At 36.6% G+C, this 18,325-nt stretch overlaps 1 protein-coding gene across 5 annotated transcripts in view; it reads left to right on the forward strand.

Annotated features, from left to right (window-relative positions):
* Positions 1–18,325, forward strand: part of SNX14 (sorting nexin 14) — a 45,713-nt gene that overhangs the window by 8,467 nt on the left and 18,921 nt on the right. For 2 of the 5 annotated variants that reach the window (XM_053937744.1, XM_053937745.1), the window contains exons 6-16: positions 4,010–4,097; positions 7,739–7,823; positions 10,047–10,203; positions 10,481–10,556; positions 11,387–11,431; positions 11,514–11,594; positions 11,739–11,853; positions 12,245–12,400; positions 12,690–12,814; positions 13,876–13,934; positions 17,434–17,460. In XM_053937744.1, coding sequence (XP_053793719.1) covers positions 4,010–4,097; positions 7,739–7,823; positions 10,047–10,203; positions 10,481–10,556; positions 11,387–11,431; positions 11,514–11,594; positions 11,739–11,853; positions 12,245–12,400; positions 12,690–12,814; positions 13,876–13,934; positions 17,434–17,460 — 1,014 coding nt within the window. Of the gene's footprint in view, positions 1–4,009; positions 4,098–4,559; positions 4,578–7,738; positions 7,824–10,046; positions 10,204–10,480; positions 10,557–11,386; positions 11,432–11,513; positions 11,595–11,738; positions 11,854–12,244; positions 12,401–12,689; positions 12,815–13,875; positions 13,935–17,433; positions 17,461–18,325 lie in introns of those variants that run through there. The other 3 variants (XM_053937747.1, XM_053937748.1, XM_053937749.1) reach the window with 2 other exon arrangements.

Genomic DNA, 18,325 nt, shown 5'->3' on the forward strand with positions numbered 1-18,325 from the left:
TGGTTTTTTATTTCTTTTGGGTTTTCTTCCTTGAACTTTTATATATTAGTTAGTGCTTCGCAGTACTTTGTAAGAAGATATTAAAATATTTCTAACTGATGATGCTGGCATTAATGTGTTAAAACAACATCTTGCCTTAATTCTGAATTTGACTTTTTCATTGAAAGTTCAGTTTGTCCTAAAAAAAGTATGCTTTCTTTTATTTTTACTCTGTGTCGTTTGGATTTTTTTCTGTCTCTGGGACCCAAAATTTACTGTTCAGACTTCTTTGCCTCTTGGGTTTTTGATTGTGGCCAGTACCTCCATGTCCCATCTTTAACTTTGTGTGTTGAATATGCTGACGTGTAAAATTTCACTGCTGATGCAAACAGCAGAGGGAGCTTTAGCACCACGTGTTGTGTATGCAAGTTGGCAATCTCAAGGTTTTAAACTTTCAAATACAGAAAACTAGAGCGTGTTCTATTGGGTTGTTGATAAAGTAACCAATGTAAGGCAAACATCTCCTATATTGCATGACTGGAAAACAGTTTTTTTCTTGGCTGCTGGAAGGTGTCTTTAATGTCTTTATTTTGGACTGACAAGAAAACTTGGCTTCCACCAGTTAACTTACCTCTCTGACACCCAAGGCAGTGGAAGTCTGGAATACATCATCTGGTGGGGATAACAATTCACTGTATATATAATGTACAGTTAGAAATGCAGTGTAAAATACACTTTGCATGAAGCCAGCCAGCCTGCATTCTGCTCCATCTTGCCCTCTGGTGAGCAGTGTAGGTGTTCCTGCCCCGTCTTAAGTTCTGCATGGCTGCACCTCAGGATTTTGAACTAGTTCCGTAAATTCACACCATGCTGAAGAAATCTAACAAGCTTTCAGTGAACCTGAAGTACTGAGAGTTCAGTGAAGCAATTCTACAGGAAACAGCTCAGTCCTGGAAGGCTTACTGGTTTCAGTTTAACCGTAGGAATGTCAGATCTGGTCCTATTTAGTCTGGACATTCAGGTGTTTCCTGCAGGGGTTATGCAGGGAGACCTGAACTGTGTCTCTGTGCCATGGTTTGAGAGCTGGCTTGTAGAGCATGTCAGCTCTGACCTTCCCTGCTCTAGCTGTACCTGCACTGTTGGCAAAGCTGACATCGCCTGGGAGTGAGGATTCGTGCATCCAGGGCACGTTTGTTTCTGAGCAAATAAACCTCACTCAGGTTAAATCTTCCCAGGGCCTTTGCATCCATGCTGTCCTTATTTAGCAGCGTGGCTGGGTGAGCACTAGCAGGCAATTCATACTTGGCAGATAGGCTGCTAAAACAGTTGGCTGCGTTCCTTTGCAAAGAAAAATTTGGGCATAAATCCTTGGGCTAGCTGCTCTGCCTTTCATGTGAATGGATTTTGCGCAGAAGCTATCTCTCCTTTTTTTATTATTATTTATTTAAAAAAAAAAAAAACTTGTTTTTTGTTTTATGTGCTGTGCCAACTGATGCAGTCTTGGACATTATTGTTACCAGGATGTATCTCAGTGAGAAGCCAGGGAAGTGTAATGTTTACAGGGTGTGTTGCAAGATAAAACAATGGATTTTTGCTTAGGAATAAAAATGCTATAAGCACTAAAGCTGGTTTATGTTTGTTTCATTAATAAACTGTGTAAGGATTTCTAATTTTTTATTAGCAGCTTAAAATTTAAGCAGGTCCTAAATTTAGACCACTTTAGGGGAATGAGGGTTAGTGCTTAAAATCCAGTGAACTTTACTGCAATAGGTCATTATACCTATGTGCATTTTTGTTTTTTAAAGTATTTATGCTGGTTATATTAAGATCTTTTTTTTTTCAACTGTGTGAGAAAAATAGAGCATAGTTGTAAGTAATCCCAAGTTTGTAGAGCTACAAAACTTGAGTCTAAGTCTTTTGCTTATGCTGTACAGCAAAACTATATAATATCTTGCTTATACCAGCGTTATTTTAAATAGAGTTTAAAATTTGAATGGCTCACTCTGTGCTTACTAAATATTTTTGGACATTGATGGTACTGCAAATCCAGTTCTCTCAGATTAGGACAGAATTCAGTAATTACCACATTTTTTGTAATACATTGCTATGAAAATGTTTTTCTTTGATGGTGACTAAACACAATGTTTTCATATATGGAGCTGCTTCTATTTTAAAGGCAAGTTCTTTTTAAATGCAAGTAATGCATGAAAAATTCTGAATTTTTGTTGAGTTACAAACCATAGCTTTACATTTTTATTAGCTTGTGACTTATTTTCTACATCTTTTTGGAAGGAGTTAGCCAAGTTTTGTAAGAATAATTGACACATGGAGGAAAAATATCACTTTGCTATTTGTATATGATTTTCATTTATCAGTGAATCCCATCAGGCTTTGTGTGCAATAGCAGTTGGGTGTATCTCTCTTGAGACATTAGACTTTGTAACTGTTTACAATTAATATTCCTAAAGTTCTGGGAAAACACAGCCAGCTTTTAAAATGTTTCCAAGAGGGTTATTTGGACTTTCCCCTGAGTCACTGTAGATTTGGCATTTTACAGGTTCATGATGTTTTTTTTGCCAGTCTTCAGTCTGCTGGTGATTAAAAGAATGTCTTTGCAAATCTGTTGTGAGAATATGTGGCATAAAGTCGTGTCCAAGCTGAGCTAGCCAAGATACTGGTTATCCAACTGTCAATAAAATAACAACTTCTTGGTCCAAATTACTTCATTTATCTTCTTGTCTGTCAAATGCTAGTAATACCGTAATACAGTTTGTTTGCTAATCCCTTGGCAATGCTAATCCCTCTGACAATGTGGGTATTTTCTAACCATACTGCTTATAAAATGTCAGCTGCTGATCTTAAACCAAACTTTCCCCTACAGTGTTCTTATCTGCATTTGATTAGCTCTTGGAGGATGGTTGTGATTCTTGTGCCAGGCTGCTTTCTTTGAGGTGTTTTTTTTTTTTTTTCCATGCAATTAGTTACATACTTTGACTCTCAGGTCACTGGTATCTCTAGTATATGTACCTGATTGTTCATCATCAACGTGCCTTTGAATGTTCTATAACCCAGGCTAAAAGTGCTTTAAAAGTTGGATGCTGAATAATGTAAAATGTTTTATGCATAATTTTTAAAGCTATTTTTAAATGTCCTGTTCTTCCTTGTAGGGTTCTTTTACAATGCAAGTAGTGTTTCTACTTAGTACACTAATTTATCACCAAAAAGTGTGCTCTTGCATATGATCATTAGTTAAACCTAATGCAACTTCCTTTGCTTTGTCAATATTCAGCTGTTATACTTCAGTTTTACCAATATATTAGTTATGCTCTAAAGTTCATATTAGTAACTGATAGATTTTTGTTTTTTGCTTGCATTTTGTGGAATGCTGGCATTATGATCTTTTTCCACTCAGTTAAGTTGCAGTTTCTTCATCTAAGACGTAGTGTATTTCCTGTTTTCATTCAGTTTTCCAAAAAAGTCACGGAGTTAGGTATTTTTCTTCCTGAATCACATTTAATTATTTTTACTGTGAGTTTTCACTGAACATATCTTATTGCAGTGGATGGAAACTGGCAAGCCAGATTAAAAGTTTGGATGATATTTTGACATAGCAATTTGGAAATCTATTTGAATTCTTCTTTGCTTCCAAGCAGAAGCCACTTTAAATAATTTCAATTTCTTTTATACCATTGAGATTGGATGTGTTTCCATATGTAGAAACTAGGTTAGATTTTAGTCAGTCAAAATCATGCAGATAGTATATGACAGCAGAAATTGGTATATCATTGCAATTTCCTGACGTTTTTCTTAAGCTGTTGTGTGCACAGACCTTGTGGGAATGCTGTGTATTTTCCTCAGACAGAAGACTGCTGACTCTCTGGTAGCTTTCATTTCAGTTCATTCCAGCTGAAGTATCACTGTTGAACGTTCTTATTCTTAGGTTTTTAATAGTGCCAAATGTATTGTGGTTGGATTAATAGAAATTTCTTTTGTTCTGTTTCCTCATATGCCATGGCTTGAAACACTGCAGAAATATTACTGATGATGAGTCCTCAGTGGATGAACTGAGAGGGACGCTACGGTTTTTTGCATCTGTCTTAGTTCGGAGAATTCACAAGGTAAGGTGACTTAAAGGTATTAGTGTTGGTTTTCCATCAGAATTAATTGATATCCATCTCTTGTGAGTTCTTAATTTTTTTTTAAATTGTGATTCCAAAGTCAGCCTTACAGTGTAGGTTGTTTCTAACCATCTGAGTTACTTCTTTGTGGTATCTACCCCATCTTTCTGGAGCTTATCCCCTTCCTAGCTGTAAACCATCTGTGAAGACTGATCATTGGAAGTGTTCAGCACCGTGTTGGATGTGGCTTTGAGCAGCCTGTTCTAGTGAAGGATGTCCCTGCCATGGCAGGGGATTGGAATAAGTGCTCTGTGAAGGTCCCTTGTGACTCAAACCTTTCCCCTGTTCTTGCAAATGGATGTATTTATTACACCAGTGCAAGGCATCATTAAAACCTTGTGATCTTTTAGCTGTCTTTTGGTGACTTAATCCAAGTGGAAACCATTTTGAGAATTACTGAAAAAGACCTACTAGAAAATGGTGAGCTGTGTTCTAGCTTCTGCTTGCTTGTCTTCTTAAAATGCAAACCAGGCCCTTACATTGTCTATAAAGAATAGATTGTCGTTAGGTGACCAGGTTACTGTAAGAATTAAAACAGATGTGGTTCTTATATTAATGCAATTCTTCAGGAGCATTTTGAGTGCTAAAGATTAGAAGTTTTTAATTGCTGTGTTTAATCTATTAGCACATACTTTTTATTTGATGTGTTTAATCTATTAGCATATACTTTTTCTGTATGTGCTCTCTTTTTAGCAGCACAACTATTTCCTGGAAAAGTGCTTCAAGCTTGTTTCACAGGAACTGCTTCTAACTTTTTGGCTGTTCTATGCAGAAAGGGTTGCTAACTCAATTTCCAGAATTAGTCAGTGCTGGCCTCTCTGTTGGAGCCACTACTATGAATATGTGTCTTTTATCCCCCCTCCTTACTAACAGCAATATTTTCTGAGCTACAAGTTGCACAGGTACCCTGTCATGACTTATTAACAGCGTGATTCTCTCCATCTTACATATCAAATCCAGATGACTTTCTTGTTTACTCTAAATCAGGCATGTTGCTTTTTAAAATGAGCACAGGGGAAGATTAGGAAATCCATGTAGCACAGACATTGTATGGAGATGTAAGAGTGGAGTAAAGCTTCAAAGTGAAAATCTAGACCACGGTCTTAAAATTTAATTTGGAGTTGTAATACTTGCTGATGTTAGTTGCATTGTTCATGGATCCACTGTTGACTCAGAAAGTGACTGTGTCTCCTGTATTGATCATGCAGTAAGGCATTGATTAGGATATCTCAAGTGAGTTACAGCATCTTGAAGCAGACTGTTAATTTACCATCTCTGCCTTTGACAGTGAGGATTTAAATGTAGTATCTTCAGCTCTCTGGGTAGGCAATATGTGCAACAAACACTCAAGATGTGTGCCAGTATTAAGCACTGTCAGGGGACCATACAAAATAAAGTTCATCACAGAAGTACATATATTGAGGAGAAATTCATCATCATCAGTTGAAAAATAAAATTGTTTTATACCTTTGCCAAGCAGCTGTACGCTGTTTTGGATTTATTATTAAATGCTTGAAAGCAATAGTTCTTAGCTAATAGAGATAAAATGCTTAAATTGAGGAAGAGTTGTGTAAGAAAACACAGGTTTTTTTTTCATTTTTTTGAGATGAAATCTTTATATTTTTTTGCCAAAGAATATTCTACTTTTGTATTGAGACTTAAAATTGGAAATTGCTTTAATGAAAAGAATGCTTTTCTTTTCTGTTTAAAGCTGCCTAGGTCGAAGCATGGTTGTTGAATGAAGTTAGAAGCACTACAGGCCAGTCAACTCCTAAATGTATGCTGAAATACTTCAAATCTGGATTTTCTTTGCTGTGGCCATTTCTGGATTGGTTATGGATTTTGAAGGGAAAGGCAAGGGTTATACCATGCCTTTGTACAGTGTGGTATAGATAACCCTGCATCTGATTGAAGTTTTTGACAAAAGTTCACAGTGTCTACTGCAGTGTTGATTACAATTTCCTTAGCTGTGCTCTTTGAGTTACCTCTGTAGGAAGAAACACTGCCCTCTCCTTATAAGTGATAGGAAGCTCTTAATTTCTAGAAATTACTGTTGGAATGTGAGGCACAAAAGACAGGGTTTTCCATTGAAAACCAGAAGCCTGTGCTTTTGTGCTTGTAAACAGGAGCTGACCTTACATTTAGGCAGTTCCAGTCAATTGAACTGGCTTGTTGGGGCTGGCCAGGTCAGGTCATAGCTGTGCACCTCAAATACTATAGGGGAGCATGCAGGAATATGTAATATTCTCCTTGTACAATTGAATAAAAACCACCAACTTTTCTCTCAGCTGTGGTGGCCTTTGCAATTGCTTTGTCTCTTTACTTGTCTGTAAAGATGCTGTATCGAGGGATTCCTCCATTAGGAAAAACTTTTTCAGAATTCTTAGATTTTGAACATTCACAGGTGTATGTTTTTGCATCTCTGAGGTGTCTCTTGCTTAAAATAAAGAGTATGCAAAGTGTAAATCACCTTCTAGATGAGTTTCTGTGAAAACTGCTGCAGGTGATAAAGAATCCCTTGAAACTGTACAGGCTGGGGACTGACTGGCTTCAGGGGAAGCTGTGCTTGCTGCAAAGACCTGGGCCCATCGTAGGCTGTGAGCTGAATGTGAGCCACCAGTGGCAGCTTAAAACACCAACACCACCCTGGGCTGTAGTGACAGGAGCAGGGAAAATAAAGGAAAGTGATTTTCTGCCTTCACTTGATGCTCTTTGGATGGCATCTTGGATACTAATCCAGTTTTGGGCTCATCTTTACAAGAAAGTGGTGCAGGTTCAACCTAAGGGTCACCAAGATTATTGGGGCTGGAGGAGGTGACTGTGTTCAACTCAGGAGGTTTTCAGCACCAGCTTGGATACAGCCCTGAGCACCTTGATCAGAGCCTCTTTGGAGCAGGGCTAAGACAACCCAAAGTCGTTTGTGCCTGAATTGTTCTCCTTCCATTTTTGTAGCCAACAAAGAAAATAGAAATGCAGGACCCTAGTACCATCCTTGATTAAATCATGCGTGTTTTTTGTTTGGCTTATGATCACATGGTTTTGGTTTTGGCAGTAATGGTCTTTTGACTCTGTAACTCAAATTCTCTTTGGGTTCTGCCATCACCTGAAGGGTGACATTTTTTCTGCCTGTGAGTAGGAAGGTTTCTCTTTGGTTTCAGTCCTTGTGGACACGACTGCAGAGTGTTAAGGCACGCAGGTGTTAAAGCAGAGCATAGTTAACTTGATCCTTTTCTTGGTGGTCCAGTCGTCCCATAGAACTGGGTTTCATACACTGTGACTCGAAAGTCACACTGCCTTGCTATATTTGTTGCAATGAAAAAATCATAATGGGAATGAGTTGACAATAAATGAGTTAACTGTGCTGTTTGTGACATTTAGTTCTATGTGGTTTTATATACCTTGGCAGAAGAATGAGGTCCCTGTCAGCTCACCTAGAGAATTTTGAATTATTTCTTAATGGTTCATTTTATAGTTCAAACCAGAACATATCAGCAAATTACTATGATTGATGGTTGTCTGTAATAACTTTTTTGGGGGAAAAAATAAAACAGTTTTGGTTTGATTTTGAAATTATTCTCTAGGTGGACATTCCAACAGTTGTAACGAAGAAGATGCTCAAGGCGGCAATGAAACACATTGAAGTAATAGCCAAGGCCAGGCAAAAAGGTAATGTCAAAACTTAATATGTTGTCAGTTTCAAAGGCCAAGTATTAATATTCTTTTATGCATGTTTGAGATTGTATTGCTTTGTCTTTTTATCCTTATGGCCTCTTTTTTAAAAAATGAGATCCTTTTACATTTTTCTTCTGGTGGTTGTGAAGGCAAATAGGGAAAAAGTTACAGTACATATATGTATTCTCTGTTTTGATTTTTATTGCCCCACGATGAAAATACTAAATTTCTCTATCTGTACAGGGGTGAACAGGAATATGGTTTTGTCTATTTAGAGCAATCAAGATCATTTAGGGATGCTTCTTGAAGTTTTTCCTTTATATTCCAAATGAGCAGTTATAGATGAAAGGATTTGTACATCTGTGCACTGTACCTCATAGCTCTTAGAGATAGAATGATTTCAAATCTGCATTAGTGAAGCTGTAATATGTTGAAAAGCCATGGAGAGACTTGAAGCAGAAGCATATTTGTTATCCAAGATAAGAGTATCTTCCCAAGCCTAATGTAAAAATTATATTTAAACTGCACATAGAATAAATATTTGGAAACACTTGCTGTTGTTGTTATTTTTTTCACTGGCTGTGTTCCACCGTGCTGTATCTACTAAATGTGGTTTCATTCAACTTTTAAGTGTAAATGTTTATTTAACTGGAGTCATGAACTTTTCTTCTTTCCCTCCAAACGTCTGCTTGATATCCATAAATACATGCCATTGGTCCTGTGAGTAGTGTTAATGATTAAGATGAGTAATGACATTGTAATCATGTTGGATGTCTTTCATGGCACAACAGCAATTTCAAGATAGTAGATAATCTTGCAGTGCTGTTTATGCCAAATTTCATGTTCCCTTTGATTTCTGCTAAGGAGTTGGAAACACTTTTCTTTAGTGGAAAAGAACTATATTTTAAATGTACAGCATTGAAAATATAGCCAATTTTTTCAGTGTTTTAAAGAAAAAGACTTTTTTCCTGAGGGCAGATAGGTGAAGTAGCAGCTGAAAATTACTTTTAGTAGCACTTTCTAGTAAACATTGCTAAAGCAGCCACCACAATACATGGTTCAGAGGCAGCTTTCAGACCCTGCTTTAGTTGCTAGTTGACCCTAGCCTTTTCTCCTTATTTTCTAAATCCTTTTCAAGTGGATTGCTGTAAGGGAGCATTTCCTTTTCTCCTACTCTTGTTACTCTTACCTCTCTTAGTAATTCCTAATTGCACAGACACCTCCACAATTCATTACCTGTCCTCACTAGAGGGTGCATTGCTTCTCTTTGCTTTTAGTGACACCAGCTAGACAGATGTATCAGGTGATATATATTCCTGCATCCCCTCTGTCAGCTGCTACCACTCATGGGTTTTGGCTGTGAAGGCCAAGCCAGCAGGCTTCTCTCATATGCTGGGAATAAGCTTTAACTTTGGAAAGGAATATATTACATACCTCACTATGCCTGGTGGTGGTGTTGGCATGGGGCTGTGCCACATTGCTAGTTCAGCTGGGTGTGATTTATAACAGTTCTTGCCTTTGAAGTGATCTGAAGAAATGTAGCATTGTTGCTTCTAATTAATATCTATCGTTTGTAATCTGATAAAGAGGCATTCCTTCAATTCCGGCGAAATTTAAGAGGCAGTACTGTAGCAGATCCTCCTGCAGGTTTTGGCTTGATTCACCCTGTGTTTAAAATGTATGTTCCTTCACGTTTGTTTTTAAGTGTTCTAAGCAGGAAACAGATTCTGCAGAATTGAGTAAAAGTTGACGTTGATTTCAAATTGTGTTGTAGGCCAAAAAAATTGAGATCATGAGGAAGGTCAGGAAAAAGGCAATTAGAGGCAGACTTTGCATGATGCAATTTTTTTGAGAATCCAGATGCTGAGTTTTTATATTTAGTTTATATATATATATAAAATTGAATATATAAATAAAAGTTTATATAATTTTTTATATATTTATATATAACAATAAATGAGAAAGCGTTCTGGATACCATGAAAACTGCAATTGTTTGGTGAAGGAATTCTTATTTCAGTATGAGATTTTATTTTTACATAGCTAGGCTTCAACGTCTAAGCCAAAGTTCTTTTGTAAAGTTTCAACATTTTATCCCTTTGGCAGTTGTGTGTGTACTACAAATACTAACTTTTTAGCTCAAACAAAAACCAATTGCCTTTTGTTTACCAGTAAGAAGAAGCTGAAGCAACTCTGTAATGTTGTTTTTTACTTTCAGTAAAAAATGCAGAATTTTTGCAGCAAGCTGCTTTAGAAGAATATGGACCAGAACTGCATGTTGCTTTGAGAAGCCGAAGAGATGAACTTCACTACTTAAGAAAACTTACTGAACTTCTTTTTCCTTATATTTTGCCCCCAAAGTCAACAGAGTGCAGGTATATAAATTACTTAGAATTGTGTTTTTTAAAGTGTTTCCATACTGTGTAGTACAATAATTTTGGAAAGTGAAAGAATGAACTTCACAGTCACCTTCCTTCTTACCCCTTTTTTATGATTTTTTTGGATTTATCTTTAAAATAGCATGCTTATGGTATTATTAAATCCTAAAATATTTTCTAGTAGTATATGACAGAATTGGAAACTTCACTTAGAAATTTATGTAATCTAATACTGCTTTGGATTTTTATTTCCTTTCTTTTATTTTCTTTTCAGATCCCTGGCCCTTCTCATTAGAGAGATTCTCCCTGGTTCAGTTTTCCTTCCCTCAATGGATTTCTTAGCTGACCCTGTAAGACTTTGGAGCAGAAGAATAATCTTAATTTATTCAAAATTACTGTTTACCTACTAAGTATGTTGTGGTAAAGCAAATGGTGTGCAATGACTTACTTGCTATGCATTTTGACTAGATACAAGAAAAAGAAATCTTGTGGCCAGCTGTTTTATTTGTTTATATGAATTAACTCACTGAACTGACTGAAATAACAGTATTGGTGTGATCTCTTAAGCATGTATTTTTCAGTGAAGGTTTACAGCTCCTGTCAAATGGAGAATGCTGTGCTAGTCTAAACATCTACAACTTACTATTGCTACATTTAAAAAGGGCTCAATTACTTGAACTCCAGCTCTGGGGATCTTAATAGCAGTGTAAATAACAAGCTTTTTTTTGCAGCTGTATCAAAATATTTTTTTCCCTTAATTCTGCAAATCAAGAGGCATTTATTTCTGAAGCTGCAACACTGCCATCCTTGTTTTTATATATGCATGTATTTTATTAGGCAAAATGGAAGTGCTTATGTAGGCATCACCTGGCTGCAAACAGAAGGTACTGTAGTGGGAGTATTACTAGTTCATTAGATCTGCACTTGGAGTAAAAATACTTTGGAGGCCTTTCTTCCACTGGGTAAAGAATATTTCTGTGTGAGTCTCTTCAGAAATTCCCTGACTTGCTTGAGGAGACCATTGAAGGTCAGTTCTCAAATGTGTATTGCCAGACTTTGCTTTTTTAAAAGTATTAATATGCTCACGTTTAAACTTGGGTATAACGTAGTATTGAAATAATTTTAATCTGTTTGTTGAGTTTCTTTAATAATAATTTTTCTTGTGTTGTGTTTCTTGCAGGATACTGTCAACCATTTACTGCTGATCTTCATTGATGATAGTCCAGTGAGTACTGACAGAGTTAAAATGGTGATTTTGATCACCCATGAAAGAAGCTTTCTTATGCAGTTGTCATTTTTCTCTGCAGCCTGAGATAGCAACTGAGCCTACTTCTTCATTGGTTCCATTCCTTCAGAAATTTGCTGAGCCAAGAAACAAAAAACCATCTGTAAGCAAAGGCAACCTTTACTCCCTTTCCTGTTTTGAATAAGTGTTTTACTTTACCTGCTGATTTTGTTCTACAGCTCTTTGCGTTATTTATGTACTGACTGAAAGTTTGAAAGTTGGCTGACTGCATTTTTTACCTACTCAGGTACTGAAACTGGAGCTAAAGGAGATCAGAGATCAGCAAGACCTTTTATTTAGGTTTATGAACTTCCTGAAACAGGAAGGGGCTGTCCATGTGCTGCAGTTCTGCCTGGCTGTGGGTAAGATTGCAGACATGTGCTGATGTTACTTGATGATATGGAAATCATTCTAATTGAACACTGCAATTTGCATTTGGGTAATTTAGGAAGAAAAAATCATTCATATGCCAGGAACAGCCTCATGAATTTATCCTTACTGTGATAAGGAATAATTTCTTCTAATTGCAATATATTTTTAGTAATAGCTTTATGAACAGATCTGAATTATAGTTAATAAGAAGGCAGCTGCCTTGTTACCTCGGATTTTGACATGTCATATGTTGCTTTTAATTTTGAAGTTTTGCAAATTACTTACTTAGAGGAAAATGAGTTGATGATATCGGGTGCTTCAAGATGTTATTTGTTTGCCAAGTTGATCAAGAAATGCTTTTTTCTTTCCTTTACTTCTCAGAGGAATTCAACGACCGAATTTTGAGACCAGAGCTATCAGATACTGAAAAGATGTCTCTTCATGACGAAGTACAGAAAATTTATAAAACTTACTGTTTGGATGAAAGCATCGACAAGATTAGATTTGACCCTTTCATTGTGGAAGAGATTCAAAGAAGTAAGTTGGAATTTGAAAGGAATAATGTACACTGGAATTTAGACAGCGTCCTGTAATGAAGTGAAAACAAATTTTGCCGAATATCATCAAACTTTTTTTTGCCAGTTTTAAAAATTATTCCCGTGCTATATTGTGCATAATCCTTTTTTTGGCAATTTATTTCTATTTTTTTATTTATAAAACTTTGAGTAGCTTGTAAAATAATCACAAACTCTGACCAGAAGAAAACATGAACTTTATATGCCTGTATGTATATCACCCTCTAGTCATACTTAATTTTTTTTAATAGTTGCTGAAGGTCCATATGAGGATGTTGTGAAACTTCAGACTATGCGGTGTCTTTTTGAAGCTTATGAGCACGTCCTTTCTCTGCTTGAGAATGTTTTTACTCCTATGTTCTGTCACAGTGATGAGGTAAGCATGAAGGATTTGAAGAGCAGTCTTAAAAGCGAGGTTATATATTTTAGGATGCACTATTTACAACAGTCATGTGTATGTGGAACTGAAACACATGGCTTCATCTTCCACTTCAGTTGACATTCTAGAGCTGGACCATTCTCAGTAGGAAAATAAAATTCATTCTGGTCCAGCACATCATCACAGAATAAAAGGAAAACTTCATTTTTTTGACGTAACAATTTGTGTATATCACAGCTATTACAAAATCCTCTCCACCCTGTCCTCATGATTGAAAATTTGGTGCAAAAGTAATCTGCCCGATAGATGTAGAACACAATGTCTTTATTTACTTTTAAAAATGTAATGGTATTTAAAGATACGAAAGTTGTATTTAGGTTTTGTCAGCATTATGCATTCTTGCAGCTAAAAGTCTGGTGTTTGTTTTCAAGATCACTCAATGCAATTTACAAGGTATTTAAGATTGTTGTGTGATTGGGTTCTAAATGCCACCTTAAGAATTCCCTGCACTGGGATGACTTTATCTGCCTAAGGCCTTCTAGTAGGTCACACTTTAATCACAGGGGTGAGTCTGAATTCATGTTCCTTTCAGAAGTTTGTGTCTGTGAGTCAGGTTGTGTGTTAAGCTTCTTGCATTCGTTTGAGGCAGATTATATTGATTTGTCCAGGCAGTGGGTACTTGCCTTACTTGGCATTAATAAAAAGAGCATTTCTCAAAAAGGGTTTTGATGGTTGTCTCTCCCATGATAGCTGTAATGCTTCAAATGCTTGAATTTTTTAACAAGGAGGAGACGTGGATTTTGGTGCTTAATTTAATTTTTATTTCTGCTTTGTGGTTTTAATCTCATGATTATGTGAGGTTAAGTAAATAGTCCTAGTCTCATGTATTGATTATTGTATGGTCTGTCCTTTTCCAGATTACAATTCTAACTGCTAGATTATGGTCAGATTGGCTTTTCCTTCAGTTCTCATTTCCTGAATTTTGCAAGGTTGTTGCACAGTAGCCTTTACCTCAGTTAATCCAGTGTTTGCTTTGATACTTTATTTGTCTGCTACAGTACTTCAGACACCTTTTAAGAGGAGCAGAGTCACCAACCCGCAATTCGAAGTTTAACAGGTAGGTATGGTAGAACTTTTAAGTGGGTTTGTTTTTTAATTAAAAACATCAAAATAGTAAGCTGTGAGAATTTTATTATTGCCTTATATTAATTTGACTAAATTTTTAGCTCTACTTTTTTGTTTCTAAATGAGCAAATTGCATACTAAAGATGCAAGCAATAGTATAGGAAACATCTCTTCTCTTGAAGTATTTTACATTCAAGAATTCAGATGTGATTTAGACCTCAACATTTGAGAAGAGGGAAGGGAAAAAAATAAGCAGTGAGAATAAGATTATATGAAATTAAAGTGGAGATTTAATTGACTGTGTATATTTGGCACCATTTTAGTGGTGCCAAGCTGTGTCTTCTTGGATTTCAGATGTTACAGTGATAGGTACAGTGTACCCTATGCCAAAGCAGCCTGGTTATTTGATGGGAATCTCCTCTTACCGTGGTAGGGAGGTTTTGCCACTTCTCCTACATCAAATGTGTTTTCTGTCCCCCAACTCCATTGCAGAAATGCAGCAACAGAAGCCTTGTTTTTGAGCCATATACTTATAGTCCAGACCTCCTTCAGGTTCCTTACAGCCTGTGGAGGAGAAGAGCCTCTCCTGTGGTGGGGATGGGTGATCTTCCCCTGTGGGCTTGGGCTGGGTTGATAAACCTTGAGGCCTCAAAATTTCTTGTGTTTCACTTTTTGTTGGATGGCTCTGAGAGTTGTGGGCCTAGCCCAACTGAATTTCTCTTATGGCCTAGCCAAAAGAAGGAAAACATCACTGAGACAGTCTTTAATTTGGGTAGGCTTTCTTTCTTGACATGAAGTAAGATCCATGGTACTGTGAAAAATGCTAATGTTTGTCCTCTTCTAAAGGAGTAACACCGATTCATTTAACCTTTACTGCTTTCATTAGAGTTACACCTGACAGTAAACTCCTGTTTCACAGCCTACTGTGAGATTTGTATTACTGGCATATACCTTTCTTCCCTGCCCCTGTTCTTCAAAAACGGGATGATTGTTCTTTTTATTATGTCTCCATTGGTGACATCTTTTATGGAGTCTTTGTAGTTTTTGTAGGTCCAGGACTGGAGCTTTGGTGTAGTGCTGTCTCCTAGTGGTGCTGGCAAGCTTCTGTTTCTCAACAAAGAGGCATGGGATGAAGGCAGCTAGCCCAAACTGCATTCCTTTCCTACACAGTACTCCATGTAGGGTGACCTTAAACACACTTCAGGCTTCTCTTGAAGATGGCTACAGGGTTTCACCTAGACCTTTAAATCTGCCCCCTGGTTTCTTCCCCCAAATTGTTCGTGTCAGGGGCTGGAAGTATTCTGTCATACTCTTCTTAAATCTAGTTAAAATATGAGAACATGTAGGTCACCTCTTTGGTGCTTGGCTTTTAAAAACAGAGAAAGGGGGAAGTTACAGGCCGTTGCTGCCTGGAGTTTTTGAAGTGCATCTCTGACTACAAAATAAACAAATTTTGTTTGGCAGCTGTTGCAGCATATTCTCAAACAGCATCAGTAGCATTACTGAAAATGTATCTGGTTTACATTTTAGAACAATTTGAATACTCTCAGTATATATGCTGATTTACAATACAAGATACTGTGTGTTCCAGAAGTGGTGCCTCAGTGATTATTTCCATGAAACAGAGGTCCTATCTTGCAAGCAGTTTGCCTGTTGCTTTGGAATTTCCCTCTGCAGAATTGTGTACAGTCACTTCCAAAGGGGTGGGGAAAAATCAAGGTTTCTCACAGAATTATTCCAGGTGTTATTCCATATATTTTGTCCTGCCCTCTCTTTCTTATTCTAGCGTTAGTTCCACTTGAAAGTAATTAGATGCAAAGAGATCAGTTTTCTTTACCATATTTTTGATGTGCTTTGCTGTGGGTACTGTGTGTATTGCATAGATACTGCTGGTTAAAAAATCAGATCAAGAAGTAGGTATGAGATCCCAGTGGAACGTGCGTGCGGGTAATGTGTTGAAAGATTTCCCTTATTGCAAGACAAGAAAATGACAGTTTCTAGAAAATACAGGTGAAAAGGTAGGAGGAAGGTTTGAATCACTTGTTTGAACTGTACAGAACAATCATAGCTCTTTGCAGACAGATAGGACAAATAGTGTGCTATGAAAACTGCAAAGCCAATAGGTGGGCAGTGGCAGGGGTTTCTGGAGCATAAAGAAGTCACATTGAGGGTCTTCTGACAACTTGATAACTAACTGTGGTTGTCATCAGTTTTAACTCTAACTGATGTTTTTCACCTAATATTTAATGTGTGTGGCCTATGATAACTGATGTTTCGAGTTCTGGGTCTGTTAACTTAATTTGGGTAGCATGGAAGAGAAAGCAAGAATTCAGTCTCCCTCTCTCACATTTATGTATTTATAATACATTACTACATTACTTAAATGTAGTCTGTGTTGAAAGTCTTAACAAGGAAAGAAAAGCTGTTATGTAGTATGAATTCCTAGATTTCTGGATTTCTGTGTATTGATCTCGATTTTTGACATGCCATAACCACAAATAGAAATAGACACATCTTATATTAGAATAGCAGTGAAATTGAAGCATTTTTTTAAGTTAAAGGACCATGTAGAAAAGATACTAACAATTTCAGGGAGTGGTTAGGAGAAAAACCGATGGAATTAAGTCTGTGAAAAGTTCTATGCAGTGTAATAGTCATCATCATTTCTAACCTGCTAGGTTATAATTCCAGTTTCCCAGCTTACACAGCCAGAGGCAGTGTAAGATGTCCTACAATCAGATCCTTCTGTAAAACAAAATCTAATATTTTAATGTTTTTTTCCCATATTAGTTTGGCCAGAATTCAGTAGCTCAAATGAATTAAAATCCTGGTGACAGTATAGTTAATTTCATTTAAACATCTTGATTGGAATTAGTGGGTTGATGACTGAGGCATTGGTTCTATATACCAGGTTATGTAGAATGTCAAAAACCTTAAAATCTGTGAAATAAAAATATTAAAATTTTTAAATTTTAATAGTGGCTCTTACTATACTTAATACATATATTATACTGTATTATATATGTATATACTGTACTAGTAGAGAGAGGGAGAGAGGATGTATTATTACACAAAATGAGGCCACAGCCTTTTCATTGTGTTGGCCAAATTAACTTGATTCCTACCTGACTTCTGAATATAGCTAATACAAAAAGTTAGCTGGCTATTTGGCACTACAGATAACGCTAAGAATGAAAATTGTTCTCCGTTAATTTGTGGTTGCTTGTGCTGAATCTGAAGGTTTCAATAACTGATGTTTCAAATTCAAAGGCCAGACTTGTGATGATGAGATGAATACACACTGTTCACATTTCACTTTCTTAGGATTCTAGGTCAGGAAGTCTTAATGGTACTACCTCTTTTCTTAACCCATGGTCAGTTTTGTTGGGATAGGTCAGTCAGATTTGGTTTGGTTTGGGTTCTTTTGTTGTTCTGGTTTTATTTTGATTTCCTGCTGGGCTCTGAGGTAATTCATTTGCCTGTTGTTGCAGAAGTAGCCTGAGTTTGGATGACTTACGGTAAGTCTATCTAACACTCAATAAATGTTGTGTGTTAGTTATGCTGCATCTCTCATGACTTCATCATACAGCCTTTATAACAGTAATTAACTGTTCATTTTATTTGTACAAGACATGAATGTCTTCTCCAGACTCAGGTGCATTTCTGTTCACCCCCATGTCCTTTTCACAAGTGTTTAGAAGTTGCTTAATTACTAATTTCACATGTTTTTGCATTACATTAACATTGTTTGCTGTACAACAGCACTTTGCTGAATATATTTCCAGAGCTTGAAACATTTTTTTTTACTTGTAACTGCTAGCTGCTCCAAAATTTCCTTTACTCCATGTCATATTGTTATCCACTTGCGTGCTTGTTTTATCTTGCAAGCTGTATCTGGAGTGATCATTGTCTAACTTGCAAATATAACCATTTTATGATTTTTAAGCACTCAAACCCAACAGTTGCCCAAATTAGTTCTCTCTGCAGCTTCTCTTGTGACTGTTACAGGTTTGATGACAACACATGCTGTTTTTTATAATTTGCTGTAAGGTAGTATGTGACCACTCATTAATGCCTTAGTAGCTATCCACTGGTTTGTTTTCTCATTATTCATGCCTCTTTAAATACAAGATATCCAAACTCAGAAAACAATGTTTTTTTCATGGACTTTTCCTTAGAATTTAACAGAAGATAAGTATGACATAGTTTGCTCATATAGTCTTGAGGGGAAATTTTTCAACTTAATTTTTCAGGTTAAGAATCAAGGTAATTAGGTGCTTTTATATTTTATGTGCCAGTTCAGCATGTTGAGCTATAAGTTGCTTGATTGTTGAGCAATAAGGAGTTCTTGAGTTACATATGCAGCTCAGTGATTTTCAAGTG

Source organism: Vidua chalybeata, chromosome 3 (genome assembly GCF_026979565.1).
Source record: "Vidua chalybeata isolate OUT-0048 chromosome 3, bVidCha1 merged haplotype, whole genome shotgun sequence".
Taxonomy (NCBI): Eukaryota; Metazoa; Chordata; class Aves; order Passeriformes; family Viduidae; genus Vidua; species Vidua chalybeata.